General features: G+C 48.0%; 1 protein-coding gene across 1 annotated transcript in view; it reads left to right on the top strand.

Annotated features, from left to right (window-relative positions):
- LOC128800802 (translation initiation factor IF-2-like) overlaps positions 1-18937 on the top strand; it is a 43698-nt gene extending 24761 nt beyond the window's left edge. The window contains exons 3-7 of the mRNA XM_053966253.1: positions 923-1162; positions 13236-13361; positions 16669-16746; positions 16838-16923; positions 18464-18937. Coding sequence (XP_053822228.1) covers positions 923-1162; positions 13236-13361; positions 16669-16746; positions 16838-16923; positions 18464-18937 — 1004 coding nt within the window. The remainder of the gene's footprint in view (positions 1-922; positions 1163-13235; positions 13362-16668; positions 16747-16837; positions 16924-18463) is intronic.
- Positions 18938-20516: the final 1579 nt, after the last annotated feature.

Below are 20516 nucleotides of genomic sequence, written 5' to 3'. Positions count from 1 at the left end.
GGGTGATCAATGAGAGTTTGGGGTGATCAATGTTTGTTGGGGGTGATCAATGAGAGTTTGGGGTGATCCACAAGGATTTAGAGGTGATCCACGAGGATTTGGAGGTGATCAATGAGAGTTTGGGGTGATCAATGAATGTTTGGAGGTGATCCACGAGGATTTGGAGGTGATCCACGAGGATTTGGAGGTGATCAATGAGAGTTTGGGGTGACCAATGAGTGTTTGGGGTGATCCACGAGGATTTGGAGGTGATCAATGAGAGTTTGGGGTGATCAATGAATGTTTGGAGGTGATCCACGAGGATTTGGAGGTGATCCACGAGGATTTGGAGGTGATCCACGAGGATTTGGAGGTGATCAATGAGAGTTTGGGGTGACCAATGAGTGTTTGGGGTGATCCACGAGGATTTGGAGGTGATCCACGAGGATTTGGAGGTGATCCACGAGGATTTGGAGGTGATCAATGAGAGTTTGGGGTGACCAATGAGTGTTTGGGGTGATCCACGAGGATTTGGAGGTGATCAATGAGAGTTTGGGGTGATCAATGAATGTTTGGAGGTGATCCACGAGGATTTGGAGGTGATCCACGAGGATTTGGAGGTGATCCACGAGGATTTGGAGGTGATCAATGAGAGTTTGGGGTGACCAATGAGTGTTTGGGGTGATCCACGAGGATTTGGAGGTGATCAATGAGAGTTTGGGGTGATCAATGAATGTTTGGGGTGATCCACGAGGATTTGGAGGTGATCCACGAGGATTTGGAGGTGATCAATGAGAGTTTGGGGTGATCAATGAATGTTTGGGGTGATCCACGAGGATTTGGAGGTGATCCACGAGGATTTGGGGGTGATCAATGAGAATTTGGGGTGATCAGTCAGGATCTGGAGCTGACAGAACCCCTCACTCCATTTTTTGCAGAGCAGAATTCCCACCTCGCCCCGCTCCAGCCCCATCCCTGGCCGGGACCGGGACCGGGATGGAAGATCCGGAGCCTTGGGAAGACCCCGAATCCCAGAAATCCCGGCCGGGGCTGCCGTGGGCTGGGATTTCCTGCCCTGGGAGCTGGGGAAGGCTCTTTGGGGTCTGCTCCGAGCCCATCCCCGTGGGACCGCCGGGATGTCGGCTCCGCGCTCCCGAGGATCCTCACCCCTCTCCTGGATGGGGTGAGTTTGGGGTTTTCCTGCTTTTCCCTCCTTTCCTGCAGGCCCAGCTGGCCAGAACTGGGTTTTCCATGTGGGGTCTGCCCCGGGCTCTGTCCAGCAGGGATTTGGGGGAGCAGGGAGCAGCTGTGAGGCCTCATCCCAATCCTTTTCCCGTTGTTTTACGGGGAAAATCCCATCTTTATTCCCATCTTTATCCCCATTAAAACCCCATCTTTATCCCCATTTAATCCCCATTTTTATCCCCATTTTACCCCCATTTTTATCCCCATTTTTATCCCCATCTTTATCCCCATTTTTCTCCATTTTTACCCCCATCTTTATCCCCATTTTTTCCCCATTTTAACCCCATCTTTATCCCCATTTTTATCCCCATTTTTATCCCCATCTTTATCCCCATTTTATTCCCATTTTATCCCTATTTTATCCCCTTTTTATTGACATTCCTCTTGGGAAATATTCACACCCCACCTCCTCCCGGAACCAGTGAAAAACCGAACTGCTCAGGATCCAAATAAATCGACTTTTCCCCCATTTCCTTTTTAATTTACACCTCAAAATCCCCCCTCCACGACCCAAACCCATCCCCGAATCCTCCTAAAGGGGACTTTCCCTCCGTTTTTCCCCTCCTGCTCCATCCCAAGGCGGTTCTCCCGGCGTTTAACCCTTCCCAGCTGCTGCTTTTTGGGGTCCCAGCTCAGGGAAGGGGGGTGAGGATGAGCAGAACCCCGCGGCAGCCGCAGCTCATCCCATCCTCGGGAACCAGTCAAGGGAGAAAATCCAAAAATCCACATCCCCTCAGGTCCTCCCTCCTCCAAGTTCTATTTTTTTCCTTTTTTTTCCCTTTTTTTTTTTTTTTTTTTTTCCCTCTCCACGTGACAGCCGAGCTGTCCAAAACATTAGGAAAAATAACTTTCACCTTTCCCGGGGTGAGCCTGGCAGCCCGGGGAGGTTTTTCCAGCAGGATTGCTTCATCCCAAGCAAGGGGCGGGGGGGAAAGAGGGAAAATATCCCAATTTTTCTCCTAAAAAAAAAATGCAGGAGGGGGTTGGGTGCCTGCGGGTTTCCCGGTGGAAATTTGGGATCAGCCGTGGGAGATGGGGCTGGAATTTTCCTCTGGGTTCCTCCTTCTCCATCCCCGAGGACACAAATTCCCACATCCACCTTGGGGATGGGGATCAGCTCCGTCCCATCAGCGTGGGGACGGATTTGGGAGCCCCAGTCCTGGCTGAGAGGCCTCAAAACCCTCAAATTCCGAACCTTTCCCACATTTTTCCCTCATTCCCAGCTTTTAACCCTCCAAGGCCGGATTTGGGATCCCCAACTGAGCCTGAGAGGCCTCAAAACCCTCAAATTCCAAACCTTTCCCACATTTTTCCCTCATTCCCAGCTTTTAACCCTCCAAGGCCAGATTTGGGATCCCCTGATGATTCTGAGAGGCCTCAAAGGCCCCAAATTCTGAACCTTTCCCACATTTTCCCCTCATTCCCAGCTTTTAACCCTCCAAGGCCACAATGGGGCTGGATTTGGGATCCCCAACTGAGCCTGAGAGGCCTTAAAACCTCCAAATTCCAAACCTTTCCCACATTTTTCCCTCACTCGCAGCTTTTAACATTCCAAAGTCACAATGGGGCCGGATTTGGGATCCCCTGATGATCCTGAGAGGCCTCAAAACCCTCAAATTCCGAACTTTTCCCACATTTTTTCCCTCATTCCCAGCTTTTAACCCTCCAAGGCCGGATTTGGGATCCCCTGATGATTCTGAGAGGCCTCAAAGGCCCCAAATTCCAAACCTTTCCCACATTTTTCCCTCATTCCCTTCTTTCAAACCCCTTCTTCCTCCAGGCCCCACCCAGGCCGTGATGGGGCTGGATTTGGGATCCCCAACTGAGCCTGAGAGGCCTCAAAACCCTCAAATTCCAAACCTTTCCCACATTTTTCCCTCATTCCCAGCTTTTAACCCTCCAAGGCCGGATTTGGGATCCCCTGATGATTCTGAGAGGCCTCAAAGGCCCCAAATTCTGAACCTTTCCCACGTTTTTTCCTCATTCCCAGCTTTTAACATTCCAAGGCCATGGTGGGGCTGGATTTGGGATCCCCTGATGATTCTGAGCGGCCTCAAAACCCTCAAATTCTGAACCTTTCCCACATTTTTCCCTCATTCCCAACTTTTAACCCTCCAGGGCCAGATTTGGGATCCCCTGATGATCCCGAGATGCCTCAAAACCTCCAAATTCCAAACCTTTCCCACATTTTTCCTCATTGCCAGTTTTTAACATTCCAAGGCCATGGTGGGGCTGGATTTGGGATCCCCTGATGATCCCAAGAGGCCTCAAAACCTCCAAATTCTGAACCTTTCCCACATTTTTCCCTCATTCCCAGCTTTTAACCCTCCAAGGCCGCCAGGGGCTGGGTGCCCTCAGCAGCCGCTCCATGCCGTGGGCTGGGCCGCCCTCATCATCCTCATCCTCATCCTCATCCTCCTCCTCATCATCATCCTCCTCATCTTTGTCTTTCTCCTGCTTTTCCTCCTCCTTTTTCTCCTCTTCCTCATCCTTATCCTCCTCCCATTTTTCCTCCTCCTCCTCCTCACCCTCCTCATCCTCCTTCTCCTATTCCTTCTCCTCATCCTCATCATCCTCCTCCCGCTCTTCCTCCTCCTTTTCCTCCTCTGCCTCCTCATTCTCCACCTTTTCCTCCTCCTCCTCCTTCTCCTGCTTTTCCTCCTCTTCCTCCTTTTCCTCCTCCTCATCCTCCTTTTCCTTTTCCTCCTCTTCATCCTCATCATCCTCCTCCTCATCATCCTTCTCCTCCTCCTCATCATCATCCTCCTCCCGCTCTTCCTCCTCCTTTTCCTCCTCTGCCTCCTCCTCACCCTCCTCATTCTCCACCTTTTCCTCCTCACCCTCATCATCTTCCTCATCCTCCACACCCTCCTCATCCTCCTCATCTTCCTCCTCCTCCTTCTCCTCATCCTTCTCCTGCTTTTCCTCTTCTTCCTCCTTTTCCTTCTCCTCATCCTCCTTCTCCTCATCCTTCTCCTCCTCCTCATCATCCTCCTCTTGCTCTGCCTCCTCCTCTTCCTCCTCTGCCTCCTCATTCTCCACCTTTTCCTCCTCTTCCTCCTCATCCTTCTCCTGCTTTTCCTCCTCTTCCTCCTCATCCTTCTCCTGCTTTTCCTCCTCTTCCTCCTTTTCCTCCTCCTCATCCTCCTTCTCCTTTTCCTCCTCTTCATCCTCATCATCCTCCTCCTTTTCCTCCTCCTCACCCTCCTCATCCTCCTCCTCCTCCTCCTCATTCTCCTCATCCTTCTCCTGCCTTTCCTCCTCCTCATCCTCCTTCTCCTTTTCCTCCTCCTCATCCTCCTCATCCTCATCATCCTCCTCCCGATCTTCCTCTTCCTTTTCCTCCTCCTCATCCTCCTCCTCCTCCCGCTTTTCCTCCTCCTCCTCCTCCTCCTCCCGTGCCTCTAAGATGGCCGGCGGCCCCGAAATGGTTCTGAGCCTGAGACGCCATCTGCAAGGCCGGTCCCACGCCCGGCCGTGGCCTCTTTATGCAAAGGGGAATTAATTAGATTTGAATATGGTAATTAAGCCACCAGCCCCCCCTTTCCCCCCCCTGCCCAGCCGGGTGCTCATCACGAGGTTCCCTTTTTTTCTCCCGGCCTTTCTTCTCACCCCCTCTCTCTCCTTCCCCTTTTTTTCACCCATTTTTTTCCCCAAATTTTCCCCCTTTCCCCCCAGTTTTTACCCCTTTTTTCCCATTTCCCCCAATTTTCCCCCTTTCCCCTCAATTTCTCTAATTTTCCCCCAATTTTCCCCCCTTTTTCCCAAAATTTCCCTCAAATTTCCTCCCATTTCCCCAGTTTTCCCCCTTTCCCCCCAATTTCCCCCAATTTTTCCCCAATTTCCCCCTTTTTTCCCAAAATTTCCCTCAAATTTCCTCCCTTTTCCCCCAATTTCCCCCAATTTCTCCCCTTTTTTCTCATTTCCCCCAATTTCCCTCCTTTTTCCCCCAATTTTCCCCAATTTTCCCCCTTTCACCCAATTTCCCCCCAATGTTTTCCCCCCTTTTCCAATTTCCCCCCAAATTTCCCCATTTTTCACCATTTTCCCCCTTTCCCCCAATTTTCTCCCCCTTTCCACCCAATTTTCTCCATTTTCCCCAACTTTCCCCAATTTCCCCCCTTCTTCCTCAACTTTCCTCATTTTTTTCTCTATTTCCCCCCCTTTTTTCCCAATTTCCCCCCATTTTTACCATTTTCTCCCCCTTTTTCCCCAATTTTCCCCCATTTTTCCTGCCCTTCCCTCTCGGCTCTTTGCCCCAAGGAGCTTTTCCTAAATCCCAAATAAATTCCCAGCTCCATCCCAGCCCTTTTCCCGCTGGATCCACCCTTGGTCAACGGTTGTGGCCTAAAAAATCCCCCCAAAAAACCCAAAAAAACCCCCAAAACCCCCCAAAAAACCCAAAAAAAACCCCCAAAAAACCCAAAAAACCCAAAAAAGTCGTGTTTTGAGCCTCTCTGATCCTCAAATTCCCAAAATTCCCTTGGATGGGCAGAGGTGGGTGAAGCTTTTTTTGGGATTTCTCCCAGTTTTTTTTTTTTTTTTTTTTTTTTTAATGGGAAATGAAAAAATTGAGGATTGAAGGGGATTCCAACACCACCAAAAATAAATTTAAAAAAAAGAATTTATTATTTTTTTTTCCAACTGGGAATTCAAGTTTTTCCACACTGGGAAAATTTGGGAATTTCCCACACTGGGATTTATCCACCGGAGCCAGGGGAGGTTTAAAACCTGGAAAAAGGGAAATAAAAGGCAAATAAATCTCTTTGGGATATTTTATACCCATCTATATTTGTATTTTTATTTCATTTTTTCCCCCCCAATCCACTCATAAAACAAAAAAAAAGGAAATTTGGGAAAATTTCAGCAAAACCCCCGGGTGTTTTCTGGGACAGTTGCTGGGAATGCTTTGTTTAAAATCGGGAATATTTTAAGGGAATATTGGGAATATTTTAAGGGGATTAAATTCCAGGGAAACTTGAAAATCCACCTGAAACAAGAAATAGGCTGGGATTATAATTAGAAATATATGAATATGTAAATATATTTTTATATATTATACATTTATATCTTAATATCTAAATATATATGTTATATAAATATATATAAGTTATATATAGATATATATAATATATGTTATGTAAATATATATCTAATATATAAATATATATTAAGATATATTATATATACATTTATTCATATATGTTAAAATTCAAATATAAATATATAAATATTTAATTTTTTTTTCTCTTTTGTCTCCTCTCGGTTCTAATCCAGCCATTCACAATTTTTTCTTTCATTGCTGGAGGGAAAAAAAAAAAAAAAAAAAAATTTTAAAAGGGGAAAAAATAGAATATTTTTTAATTTGATTTTTTGATTAATTAAAAAGGAAAAAGGGAAAGGAAGGAAGGGAGGGTGGAGGGAGACCCGAGCTGCTCCCGGGGTGATCCCAAGGATTTCCATTCCTCGTGGTGCCACCTCCCAATAATTCCTATGGATTAAAATAAAATAAAATAAAATAAAATAAAATAAATAAAATAAAATAAAATAAAATAAAATAAAATAAAATAAAATAAAATAAACATAAAGGAAACACTCAGGATTGGGGGAGAGTTGGGAAAAAAGGGGGAAAAGGGCAAAACAAACTGGGGAAATTTGGATGTAAGGGGAAAATCTCCACGTTTGGGAAAACAAGGAAATTCGCCTCTAAGGCCGAAATCCCATTTTGGAAAAAACAAAGAAATTCAGGTGTAAGGTGGAAATCGCCCCAATTCTGGCAAGCCCAGGAAATTCCCTTCAAGGCCAAAATCTCATTTTGGGAAACCAGGGAATTTCACCTTTAATGCCAAATTCCCCCTGTTTTGGCAATCCCAGGAAATTCCCTTTAAGGCCAAATCCCCCCAATTCTGGCAATCCCAGGAAATTCTCTTTAAGGCCAAAATCTCATTTTGGGAAACCAGGGATTTTCACCTTTAATGCCAAATTCCCCCTGTTTTGACAATCCCAGGAAATTCCCTCTAAGGCCGAATCCCCCCATTTTGGCAATCCAGGGAAATTCTCTTTAAGGCCAAATCCCCCCAATTCTGACAAACCCAGGAATTCTCTTTAAGGCCAAATCCCCCCAATTCTGGCAAACCCAGGAATTGCTCTTTAAGGCAAATTCCCCCCAATTCTGGCGAACCCAGGAAATTCCCTCTAAGGCCGAATCCCCCCATTTTGACAATCCAAGGAAATTCCCTTTAAGGCCGAATCCCCCCATTTTGACAATCCAAGGAAATTCCCTTTAAGGGTGAATCCCCCATTTTGGCAACCCAAGGAAATTCCCTTTAAGGCCGAATCCCCCCATTTTTTGGCAATCCAAGGAAATTCCCTTTAAGGCCGAATCCCCCAATTCTGGCAAACCCAGGAAATTCCCTTTAAGGCAAATTCCCCCAATTCTGCAAATCCAAGGAAATTCCCTTTAAGGCCGAATGCCCCCATTTTGGCAATCCAGGAAATTCCATTTAAGGCCCAATTCCCCCAATTCTGGCAAACGCAGGAAATTCCATTTAAGGCCCAATTCCCCCAATTCTGGCAAACCCAGGAATTGCTCTTTAAGGCAAATTCCCCCCAATTCTGGCGAACCCAGGAAATTCCCTTTAAGGCCGAATCCCCCCAATTCTGGCAATCCAAGGAAATTCCCTTTAAGGCCGAATCCCCCCAATTCTGGCAATCCAAGGAAATTCCCTTTAAGGCCGAATCCCCCCAATTTTGGCAATCCAAGGAAATTCCCTTTAAGGCCGAATCCCCCATATTTTTTTGGCAATCCAAGGAAATTCCCTTTAAGGCCGAATCCCCCCAATTCTGGCAATCCAAGGAAATTCCCTTTAAGGCCGAATCCCCCCATTTTTTGACAATCCCAGGAAATCCCCTCCAAGGCCCAACCCCGCTCCTTTGTGGGGTTTCTTTGTTCCTTCCCCCGCTCCCCGCCTGCCCCCCGGCCCCCAGGAGCAAAATCAGCGGCGTTTGCATATTCAGAGCAGGTGGGGGCCCAGATGCCCGGGCTGTGCACACCAAATTAACCACCCTAATCATAATCAAGAGGTGCTGGGGGCAGGGCGAGCCCGCCAGCCGGGCCGGGAATTGCGGCGCTCAGCGGGGCCGCGCCGCTTTCCCCCACAATTAAAGCCGAGCTGGGCCCGGCTCAGCTCCCCCGAGGCTCCCGAGGGGATTTTTGGGGAGTTTCGGGAGGTTCCTGCCTGCTCCCCGTGGGGTTTTTTGGGGTTTTTTTTTGGTTTTTTTTTTTTTTTTTTTCTCTTCCCTCAAGCGCCTTCGCCTCGCGGTTCATCCCGCGTTTCCCGCCTGGGTTTGGTTGGGATGGTTCCGGAAGGTTCCGTGCCGCGCCCTCGCCGCCGCCCCGCGTGCCCGCCCCGCACAGAGCCTCGAAAAGGAGGCAAAATCCCCCAAAATCCCGATTTTTTGGCCTCCCAGACCCTCCCATCCTGCCCAGCTCTTTCCAGAGGGGTGTTGTCCACCCGGGAAGGGCGGGAGGTGGCACCGGTGACACTCGGGAGGTGGCACCGGTGACATTTGGGAGGTGGCACCGGTGACACTTGGGAGGTGGTACCGGTGACATTTGGGAGGTGGCACTGGTGACACTCGGGAGGTGGCACCAGTGACACTCAGGAGGTGGCACCAGTGACATTTGGGAGGTGGCACCAGTGACACTCGGGAGGTGGCACCAGTGACACTCGGGAGGTGGCACCAGTGACAATCAGGAGGTGGCACCGGTGACAATTGGGAGGTGGCACTGGTGACAATTGGGAGGTGGCACCGGTGACATTTGGGAGGTGGCACCGGTGACAATTGGGAGGTGGCACTGGTGACAATCGGGAGGTGGTACCGGTGACATTTGGGATCCGGGTGTGGCTGGCACCGCTGAGGGGCCGTGCCAGGCAGCGCTTTCCAGGAGGAGCCCCGGGAATGGGAGCGGGAATGGGATTGGGATCAGGAATGGGACTGGGATGGGAATGGGACTGGGATGGGAACAGGAATGGGATCAGGAATGGGAATGGGAACAGGAATGGGAGCAGGAATGGGATTGGGATCAGGAATGGGAATGGGAATGGGAATGGGACTGGGATGGGAACAAGTATGGGAATGGCCTGGGAATGGGACCGGGAAAGGGACAGGAAAGTGCACAGGGAACGGGAGCGGAATGGGAGTGGGAAAGGGGCAGGGAAGGGGACAGGAAAGGGGAGTGGGAATGGGATCAGGGATGGGATCAGGGATGGGATCAGGAATGGGACAGGGATGAATCCGGGAAGGAGCGGGCGGAGCTGCGGGAGGTTCCCGGGAGCGGCCCCGCCTCGGGAAGGATCCGGCCGGATGCCCCAGGCGATTCCCGCCGAGGAAGAGGAGGAAAACCCGGGATTTTCCCTTGGGAAAAGCTGGGAAGGGGTGGGGACAGAATTCCCACCCAGCCCAGAGGAAAATCCCGGGATCCCACAGCTCTGGGACAGCCCAAAAAGAGGATTTTCCAGGCAGGGAGGTTTGGGGACATCCCAGAATCCAATCCCAGTCCCAGCCCCAGCCCCAATCCCACTCCCAATCCCAGTCCCAATCCCAGAATCCAGTCCCAGTCCCAATCCCAATCCCAGTCCCAATCCCAGTCCCAGTCCCAATCCCCGTCCCAAACCAGCACAAAAAAACCGGGAAAGGAAGGAAAAACTGGGAAAACCCCCTTTGGGTCATGGGGCACCTCCTGGAATGCAGAGAATGCCCCAAAATCCCAAATTCCCGCAGGATGGGGCAGGAAACGCCCCCGGGGAGGAATTCTGCCTTTGGGGGAGGATTTGGAGCCTTTGGGTCCTTTCCGGGCTGGATTTGCCCCCGGGGATGGGGGAGGATCCGATCCCATCCGAGAATTCCCGAATTTTTCCATGCGGGAATTTCCCCTGGAAATCCCAAACCCCATTTCCCAGCCGCAGAGATATTTTTATTTTTATTTTATTTTTATTTTTATTTTTATTTTATTTTTTTTTTTTTATTTTTATTTTTATTTTTATTTTTATTTTTATTTTATTTTTATTTTTATTTTTACTTTTACTTTTATTTTTAAGAATAATTTTTATTTTTATGAATAATTTTATTTTTATTTTTTATTTTTATTTTTTTATTTTTGTCTTTATTTTATGTGGGTTTTTTAAATTTTTTTTTATTATTTTTTATTTTCATTTTTTAATTTTATTTTTTTGGGGAGTGTTTGGAATAACCCGGCTGAAACTTGGATTCCCCTTCCAGCCCTTCTTGCCTTTATTTAAGGAAAATTTGCTTTTTTTTTTTTTTTTTAGGATTTTCCAAATCCCAGTGAATCCTCCTCCTCTTTTTTTCCCCAAATATCGAGGTTTTCCCCATCCCAAATAATCCCAAATCAGCTCCTTTGGAGCAGGGAATGCCTGAGACCCCAAATTCCCAATTTTTGGGGGTGTTTGGGCTGCGCCCACCTCTGGAAGAAGGATTTGAAAATATTCCCTGCTGGAAATTCAGATTTTTTTGGGGTTTTTTTTTAAGGAGTTGACCAGCGAGAAACAGAATTAAACAAATCAGCTTTTTGCCACTTTTCCTCCTTTAGGAGGATTTGGAAAAGTTGGGAAAAGTGGGAAAACTCAGCCATATGTTGGCTTTTAAATCGGATTTTTGGGGAAAAAAAAAAAAAAAAGGAAAGAGGAATAAACCCCCCACCTGTTTGCTTTGAAATCTGGATTTTTTGGGGAAAATAAAAGGAGGGAAAAAAGGGGGGAAAAGGGGGGGGAAGGGAAAATCCCGACCTGTTTACTTTAAAATTTGGGGTTTTTTTGGGAAAATAAAAGGGAAAAAAGAGGAAAATAGGGAAAACCCTGCCACCTGTTTGCTTTAAATTCAGTTTTTTGGGGAAAATAAAAGGAGGAAAAAAGGAAAATAGGGAAAATCCTGCCACGTGTTCACTTTTAAATCGCTTTTTTATTTTTGGGGGGAAAAAAAGGGGGGAGGAAATGGAAAAGAGGGAAAACCCTGCCACCTGTTCGCTTTAAAATTGGGGTTTTTTTGGAAAATAAAAGGGAAAAAAAGAGGAAAATAGGGAAAATCCTCCCACCTGTTTGCTTTAAAATTAGGGTTTTGGGGGGGGGGGAATAAAAGCAAAAAAAAAAAAAAAAAAAAAAAAAAAGGAAAATAAGGAAAATCCTCCCACCTGTTCGCTTTAAAATTGGGGTTTTTTTGGAAAATAAAAGGGAAAAAAAGAGGAAAATAGGGAAAACCCTCCCACCTGTTCGCTTTAAAATTGGGTTTTTTGGGGAAATAAAAGGGGAAAAAGAGGAAAAGAGGGAAAACCCTCCCACCTGTTCGCTTTAAAATTGGGTTTTTTTGGAAAATAAAAGTGAAAAAAAAGGAAAATAGGGAAAATCCTCCCACCTGTTCACTTTTAAATCGCTTTTTTTTTGGGGGGGAAGGGGGGGAAATAGAAAAGAGGGAAAACCCTGCCACCTGTTCGCTTTAAAATTCAGGGTTTTTTTTGGGAAATAAAAGGGGAAAATAGGGAAAACCCTGCCACGTATTTGCTTTAAAATCACTTTTTTTTTGGGGGGGGGGGAAATGGGGAACCCCCCCGGGTGGGTAAAGGGGCCAAAGGGCTCGGGGGCACCGGGGGGTCCTGCCCGGCGTCCCCCCCCCCCTTTTTATTTTTATTTTCGCCATGAAATTTCCTTTATTTCCCCTCCCAGCGGGGAAAAAAAATTGGTGCAATGTCCTCGTGGGTGGGTGGGGGAGGGGGGATGGAGGGGAAACTGAGGCACGGGGGTTGAGCCCAAAATGCCTTTTACAAATGGATTGTTTTATTTTATTTTATTTTATTTTATTTTATTTTATTTTATTTTATTTTATTTTATTTTATTTTATTTTATTTTACTTTATTTTATTTTACTTTATTTTACTTTATTTTATTTTATTTTATTTTATTTTATTTTACTTTATTTTATTTTACTTTATTTTACTTTATTTTATTTTATTTTACTTTATTTTACTTTATTTTATTTTCATTTTATTTTCATTTAAATTTTATTTATTTTAATTTTAAATTTTATTTTACTTTCTTTTATTTTATTTTATTTTATTTTTAAATTTTAATTATTTTTATTTTTATTTTATTTTATTTTATTTTATTTTAATTTAATTTAATTTCAAATTTTATTTTATTTTATTTTATTTTAAATTTTTATTTAATTTTAATTTTTAATTTTAATTTTATTTTATTTTATTTTATTTTATTTTATGTTTTATTTTTATTTTACATTTTATTTTATATTTTATTTGAATTTCTTTTCTTTTATATTTTATTTTATTTAAATTTTTATTTTATTTTATTTTATTTCTTTTGCTTTTTGTTTTGTTTCATTTATTTTATTCTATTTCACTCTATTTAATTTATTCATTCTATTTTATTTATTTATTTATTTATTTATTTAAATTACATTCCTATTTACATTATTTATTTTAATTTTATTTATTTATTATTCATGATATTTACTTATTCTAGTGCATTTTATTTATATTATTATTATATTTTATTTACTTATTCTAGTGTACTTTATTTGTTCATTTAATTTTTTAAACTTTATTTATCTATTTATCTATTTATCTATTTACCTATTTATCTATTTATATATTTATCTATTTATCTATTTATATATTTATATATTTATCTATTTATCTATTTATATATTTATATATAAATATATTTATTTTAAAATTAATTTAATTTTTAAAAATGTATTTTATTTTTAAAAATTGATTTAAATCTTAAAAATGTATTTTATTTTTTAAAATTTATTTCATTTTTTTTTTAAATGTATTTATTTTTTTTTTAGTTGATTTAAATTTTTAAAATGTATTTCACACCAAATAAAATTCAATTCCAGGCTCGCCTCCCCCCTGTGCCCACCCCTGATCCTCCAATTCCAGCTTTTATTTTTTTCTCCACGTGGGTGAAAAATCAGAATTTTGCCGCTCCAACAATCTGGGATTTTTTGGCCTCTCCATCCCGATTCCCAAGAATTCCGGGAGAAACTTCCAGAAAAACCCAGCTCGGCTGATTTGGGGAATTTCGGAGCCTCCCAGCCCAGGTGAGGAACCAGCAGAACACCGGGAATATTTTGGGATATCCCAAAAAAAAAACCCCAAACCCAGCTGGGGATGTCCGGGCTGCTCCCAAAGCTCCAAGGATTTTTTATTTCTTTTGGTTAAAAATAAAAATAAAAATAAAAATCCCCCAGATTCCCCGAGCTCCCAGAAATGCCCAAAAATTGGGTCGAATTCTCCTTTTTTTTGGCGTTTTTAATGTAAAAAATTCCACGCGGGAGCCGCGGCAGGAGCAGGTTCAGATCCCCCAGGGGGGCATTCCAGAATCCACCCCAAAAATCCCATTTTTCACCTCAAATTGGCTTTTTTTTTCAAAACTTATTTATTTTTGTGGCTATATTTCCCTTCCCCACCTCTCCAGGAAAATTTAGAAAATTCTTTTTTTTTTCTGTTTTTTTTTTTTTTTTTTTTTTTTGTTGTTTTTTTTTGTTTTTTTTTTTTTGTTTTTTTGGGTTTTTTGTGGTTTTTTTTGTTTTGGTTTTGGGTTTTTTTGGGTTTTTTTTTTTTTTTTTTGGTTTTTTTTTTTTGTTTTCCTGCAATGGAAGCAAACCCTCACAACCCCTAAAAGAGCCTCCAAACCTCCCAAATTTAACCACAAAAAAAAAAAAAAAAAAAAAAATTAAAAAATCTGTTCCTCTGCTTCTTTCCGTGCTTTCCCCATCCTGGATTTCTTTATTTGAATCCCAAATCCTGAACAGAATGGGGAAAAAAAAACCCAAAAAAACCCCAAATCTGTCATTTCAATGCTCTTGTGCTCTTTAATAGGAGAAATTCTGATTTTTCTCCTGCTCCACCAGGGGCTGGAAAACCCCGTGGCTTTGGCAGTTCCTGGGATTCCCAAATTTTGGGTTTTTTGGGAAATGGGGCGGGAGGATGAGCAGAATTTGGGGACATTTGTGCCCCCCCTCCCCCTCTTGGGACACAGAGAATCCTTCCCAAAATCCCTCTTTTTGTGCCCAAAACGGGGATTTTTTTTGGCTGAGCACCCGCGGGTTTTCCATCGCGGAAATTCCCTTTGCACATTCCCAAATTTCTCTCATTATTGGGATTTTTTTTTTTTTTTTTTTTTTTTTTTTTTTTTTTTGGAAAGTTGGGGAATTTGGGGAATTTGGAGTTTCCAGCCTCGGGAGCGGAGGTTTGGGAGGGCCGGGATGGGCTCCAGGCGTTCCCAAAGCTGCGGAGGAAGGGCGGGATGGAGCCCCCTCCTCATCCTCCTCCTCCTCCTCCTCCTCCTCCTCCTCCTCCTCCACGCTGCTGGGAAGAGCTGGAATTAATCCCTATGGAAATTTATTCCAATGAATTCCCGCCTGGACCCTCAAGCTGTTCCCAGCCCGGCGAGGGGGGAGGGACCCCCGGGAGCCCAAATTCCCCCCAAATCCGGGCTCGGATCCCTGATTTCCCCCAGGGGCTCGTGCCCTGGGAAATGTTTGGGATTTGTTTATTTTTTTTTTTTTGGTGTGTTTTGCCCCCCCCCAAAAAAAAACCGGGTCTTGGTTGTTCCATGAGTGAGGATTGAGCATTCCCAGAAATGCAAAATCCTGGTTTTCCTGCCCTAAATTCCTTGGTTTGTTTGTTAGAATTGCCATGAAACAGGTCCAGCTTTTCCCAGATTAAACAGGTCCAAATTAAAGAGATCCAAATTAAACAGATCCAGCCCATCCCAAATTAAAGAGATCCAAATTAAACAGATGCAAATTAAAAAGATCCAGCCCATCCCAAACTAAAGAGATCCAGCTTTTCCCAAATTAAAGAGATCCAAATTAAACAGATCCAGATTAAACAGATCCAGCCCATCCCAAATTAAAGAAATACAAATTAAACAGATCAATCTCTTCCCAAATTAAACAGATCCATCTCTTCCCAGATTAAACAGATCCAGCTTTTCCCAAATTAAAGAGATCCAATTTAAAAAGATCAATCTCTTCCCAAATCAAGCCGATCCAAATGAAACAGATCCAAAATTAAACAGATCCAAAATTAAACAGATCCAAATTAAACAGAGCCAGCTTTTCCCGTTCCTATTGGGGTGGGACACAGATTTCCTTGGGATCACAGAGACAGTGAGCACCAAAATCCTGGGAATCCTGGGATTCTGGGAATCCTGGGAATTCTGGGAATTTTCTTTTGGTTTCAAAAAAGTAAAAATGAAACCCCCCAGATTTCCTGAGCTCCGAGAAGTGCCCAAAAATTGGGTTGAATTCTCCTTTTTCCCCGTTTTTTAATGGATAAAATTCCACGTGGGAGCCGTGGCAGAAGCAGGGAATTGGGGATTGGAAACTGGGGATTGGGAATTAGGAAATGGGAATTAGGAACTGGGAATTGGGAATTGGGGATTGGGGATTGGGAATTGGGGATTGGGAATTGGGGATAGGGAACTGGGAATTGGGAACTGGGAACTGAGGACTGGGGATTGGGGATTGGGAATTGGGAATTAGGAATTGGGAATTGGGAATTAGGAATTGGGAATTGGGGATTGGGGATTGGGAATTGGGGATTGGGGATTGGAAACTGGGAATTGGGAATTGGGAACTGGGAATTGGGAGCAGGGACATTCCTGGGGAGTGCAAGTGACATCGGCTGTGTCCATCCCTGTCCATCCCCAGGACACTGCCCGGGCTCCTGGCTGACCACAGCCCCTGGCCGGGCCACCAGCAGTTCCTGGGAGCGGGCGGGAAGTGCCACTGTCACTGTCCCCTTCCTGCTGTCCCAAAGTGCCATTGTCACCTGTCCCCAAATTCCCACTGTCCCAAGGTGCCATTGTCACCTGTCCCTTTCCTGCTGTCCCAAGGTGCCATTGTCACTTGTCCCTTTCCTGCTGTCCCAAGGTGCCACTGTCACCTCTCCCCTTTCCCCCTTTCCAGCTGTCCCAGGGTGCCATTGTCACCTGCATGCTGTCCTGCTGTCCCAAAGTGCCATTGTCACCTGTCCCTTCCCCTCTGTCCCAAAGTGCCATTGTCACCTGTCCCTTCCCCTCTGTCCCAAAGTGCCACTGTCACCTGTCACCTGTCCCTTTCCCCCTGTCCTGCTGTCCCAAAGTGCCATTGTCACCTGTCCCTTCCCCTCTGTCCCAAGGTGCCATTGTCACCTCTCCCCTGTCCCGCTGTCCCCAGGTGTCACCAGCCCCTCAAACGCGCCCTGACCCCAAATTCCCGCCTGTCCCTTTGCTGGAACGTCCCCTGGGGACAGCGGGGGTGGCTTGGGAAGGGGTTTGGGATGACGGGGACGCGTCACTGTCCCTGTCCCTGGGGACCTGTCCTGGCACGGGGCTCACCCCGCTTGTCCCTGTCACAGGTGACCAGAGGGGACACCGTGGGCTCCAGGTGGCCGAGGCTGGGCTGGAGCGTGGAATTCCCAAAATTCCCACCCAGGGTGAGGCACCGACCCCTCCTCTCCCAAACCGGCACCTCCCAGGCCAGAGGGTCCAGGTGACAGCCAGGTGACATCCCAGGTGACATCCCAGGTGACATCCCAGGTGACATCCCAGGACGCTGCAAGGACACGGAGCCACTGCCACCAAGCCTGGAGGACGAGCCTGGAGCCACTGGGGTAGGAAGGAGAAATCCCAGAGCATCAAAAGGGTCGGAAGGTCCCAGCCTGTCCCAGCCCCGTGTTTGGGGGGGATTTTGTCCCTTTTTCTTCCAGGACCCCCCAGTCCCTGCAGAACTCCGTGTCCAGGGGGGGTTTCCTTCCCAAAATTGGGGTTTTCCTCTCCCAGCCCGGCAGAGGGAGGTGAGGGGGGTCCCGATGGCCCAGAGGGGACAATTCCTGTCCCTGTAGGGCTGAAGGGTGGGGACAGGGACAGCGATGTCCCACCTGAGCCTTTCCCCTCTCCTCATTCCCAGCCTGGACCCGGGAACTGGCTCTGATCCCTCTTCCTTTGGGGTGACCCTGATGGGGACAGGTGGGACAGGCTGGGGACAGGTTGGGGACAGGTGGGACAGGTTGGGGACACATTAGGGACAGGTTGGGGACAGGTTGGGGACAGGTTGGGGACAAGCTGGGGACACATTGGGGACAGGTAGGACAGGTTGGGGACAGGTTGGGGACAGGTTGGGGACAGGCTGGGGACACGTTGGGGACACGTTGGGGACAGGTGGGACAGGTTGGGGACACATTAGGGACAGGTTGGGGACAGGTGGGACAGGTTGGGGACAGGCTGGGGACAGGTTGGGGACACATTAGGGACAGGTTTGGGACAGGTGGGACATGTTGGGGACAGGCTGGAGACAGGTGGGACACATTGGGGACAGGTTGGGGACAGGTGGGACAGGCTGGAGACAGGTGGGACACATTGGGGACAGGTTGGGGACAGGTGGGACAGGATGGGGACAGGTGGGACACATTGGGGACAGGCTGGGGACAGGTGGAACAGGCTGGGGACACATTGGGGACAGGTTGGGGACAGTTTGGGGACAGGCTGGGGACAAGGCCAGGTTGCTCCAGCCCCAGCAGGTCCCCGCTGAGCCTCATTCCAGCCCCACAATTCCCGTTTTTTCCATCTTTTAACCAAATTTCAGGGCAAACCCACAGCCCCGGCAGGCGGATCTCGGCAGAGTTTGGTGACTCCAGCTCTATCCCCTCCACAGGGGACAGCTCCAAAATGCCACCAGACCTTTCTGGGTGACAAAGAGCCGTGACAAAGCTCGAAATCCCCAATCCCTCCCGCCTCCAAATATTGAGCTATACATTAAATTAGGGGCGGGAAAAAAAAATTAAAAAAAAAAAAACCACAAAAAAAACCCCTAAATCAATAAAATCGATAAAAGCAGGGAAAGGCGAGCACGTCGGAGGGGAAGCGTGGCAGTTTGTTATGCTAACCGAGGGGGGCTCCGCTCGGGGGGACAAGTCGGAGAGGTCTGAAGAGCAAGGAGTTCACAGGCCCTCTCCTTTTGTCATGCTAAAAGTGCAACACAGAAAATATATACAGGCAGCTGCTCAATGGAGCGTGAAATACGAGTGATTTCTCCGCCGGCCCCGGGTAATGCGATGCAGCCCCGGGACAATGCCCGGCCGCCGCCTTTGTGCGCCACGGGAAACTTTTATTTTCATTTTTTTTTTTCCTTTTTTTTTTTTTTTTTTTTTTTAGGGAGGGGGGGGGGAACCAACGGCCAGCGGAGGTGGGAAGTGTCCCCCTGATGCCAGCGCGGTGTCCCCGGCGCGGTTCGGCGAGCTCACCCCGCATGAAATGGAGATGTCGCCTCCCGGGAGCGTTTTGGGGACGTTTTTGGGGACGTTCGGGGAGCCGCGGATCCGCGGTGTCCCGCGGCGGGCGCTGCCTTTGCTGATGCTAATCGGGAGCGGTGGAAAATCAGCCCTCAAAGCCGCCTTTGTGTCCCCGGGGGCGGCCGGGGGTGCTCCGAGCATCCATCTTCCACCTTCCCCTGGGCGTTTCGTGCCCCGGCCGAGCCCGAAGCGGCGCCCTGGCGGCTCCGAGGCTCCCGGGGCTCCGCGTTCCTCCCGGAGGAGCCGCCTTGGGCAGCGCCCGTGTAAAAAACTGGGGGGTTTTGGGGTTTTTTGGGGGGGTTTTGGGGCGCTCAGGGCGTGGAGGCAGCGAAGGTGATGGAGCGGGCGGCGTCCCCGGGGCTGGGCGGTTTTGGGGGAATTTGGGTTTTTTTTTTTTTTTTTTGGCACCGCATGCCGTCGGTGGAGAGGATGGCGTGGGGGGCACAGCGGGGGCCGCCCAGGGGAGGGGTTTTGGGGTGTCACCCCCCCCAAAGGCGGGGGTACCCCGAGCCCTCGGGGGATGCTCCGGGCACGGGCGGAAGCGACATCTAGTGGGAAGCGCATCCCGTCGCCAGGGAGATCGATATCCATGGCAACCCCCGGGAGCGGCGGGGCCGCCTGGACCAGGGGCACCCCCGGGCCCTCGGGGCCACCCGGGATGGGCCGGGATTACCGCGCATCCCGCCGGGGGGGGGTCCTGGCACTGGGATGTGGGTGATGGAACTGGGATGTGGGTGATGAAATGGGGATTTGGGGCCTGGCACTGGGATTTGGGGTCTGGCACTGGGATTTGGGGCCTGGCACTGGGATGTGGGTGATGGAATTGGGATTTGGGTCCTGGCACTGGGATTTGCAGCCTGGCACTGGGATTTGGGGCCTGGCACTGGGATTTGGGTGATGAAACTGGGATTTGGGTGATGATACTGGGATTTGGGTGATGATACTGGGATTTGGGTGATGATACTGGGATTTGGGTGATGATGGAGCTGGGATTTGCAGCCTGGCACTGGGATTTGCAGCCTGGCACTGGGATTTGGGTGATGAAACTGGGATTTGAGTCCTGGCACTGGGATTTGGGTCCTGGCACTGGGATTTGGGTGATGATGGAGCTGGGATTTGGGGGCTGGCACTGGGATTTGCAGCCTGGCATTGGGATGTGGGTGATGGAACTGGGATTTGGGTCCTGGCACTGGGATTTGGGGCCTGGCACTGGGATTTGGGTGATGATGGAGCTGGGATTTGGGGCCTGGCACTGGGATTTGGGTGATGATGGAACTGGGATTTGGGTCCTGGCACTGGGATTTGGGTGATGGAACTGGGATTTGGGTCCTGGCACTGGGATTTAGGTGGTGGAACTGAGATTTGGTTTTATCCCTCATTATGCTGCTCTGCTTTAGTTGGTAATAAATTAAATTAATTTAATCAAAGTGGAGTCTGGTTTGTGTGGGCCAGCTTCGGTGGGTCCCTGGCGTTTGCCCAGGGCTATCCCAGGGCGGGGCCGGGGGCAGACACGCGGATGTGATTAATTACCGATATCACCGATCGATACCGCGCGCGGCCGTGCGGGCTGGCGCCGCCGGGACTCGAACCCGCGGCCCCGCCGCTCCCGCGAGGCCGCGCCCGCGGAACCGCGCGCCGCGCACAGCCCGCCTCCCCTCCCAATTCCGCCCTGTCATTGGTCAGTAATCTGCCAATCAAAGGGAATACGGGCGCGGATTGGTCGATTAAAGGGGCGTGCCCGCGGGGGCGTGGCAGAGGGCGGGCTTCCTGCGGGCGCCTTTGCGCTGACCCCGGCATGGTGGGCACGGAGCGGGCCGGGACCGAGCGGGGCGACCGGGGAGGACCGGGGGGACCAGGGGGAGCGGGGATGGACCGGGGGGAGCGGGATGGACCGGGGGGAGCGGGATGGACCGGGA

This window comes from Vidua chalybeata, chromosome 27 (genome assembly GCF_026979565.1).
Source record: "Vidua chalybeata isolate OUT-0048 chromosome 27, bVidCha1 merged haplotype, whole genome shotgun sequence".
Taxonomy (NCBI): Eukaryota; Metazoa; Chordata; class Aves; order Passeriformes; family Viduidae; genus Vidua; species Vidua chalybeata.
The sequence above is the reverse complement of the archived record's forward strand: the minus strand, read 5'-3'. Positions and strand labels throughout refer to the sequence as shown.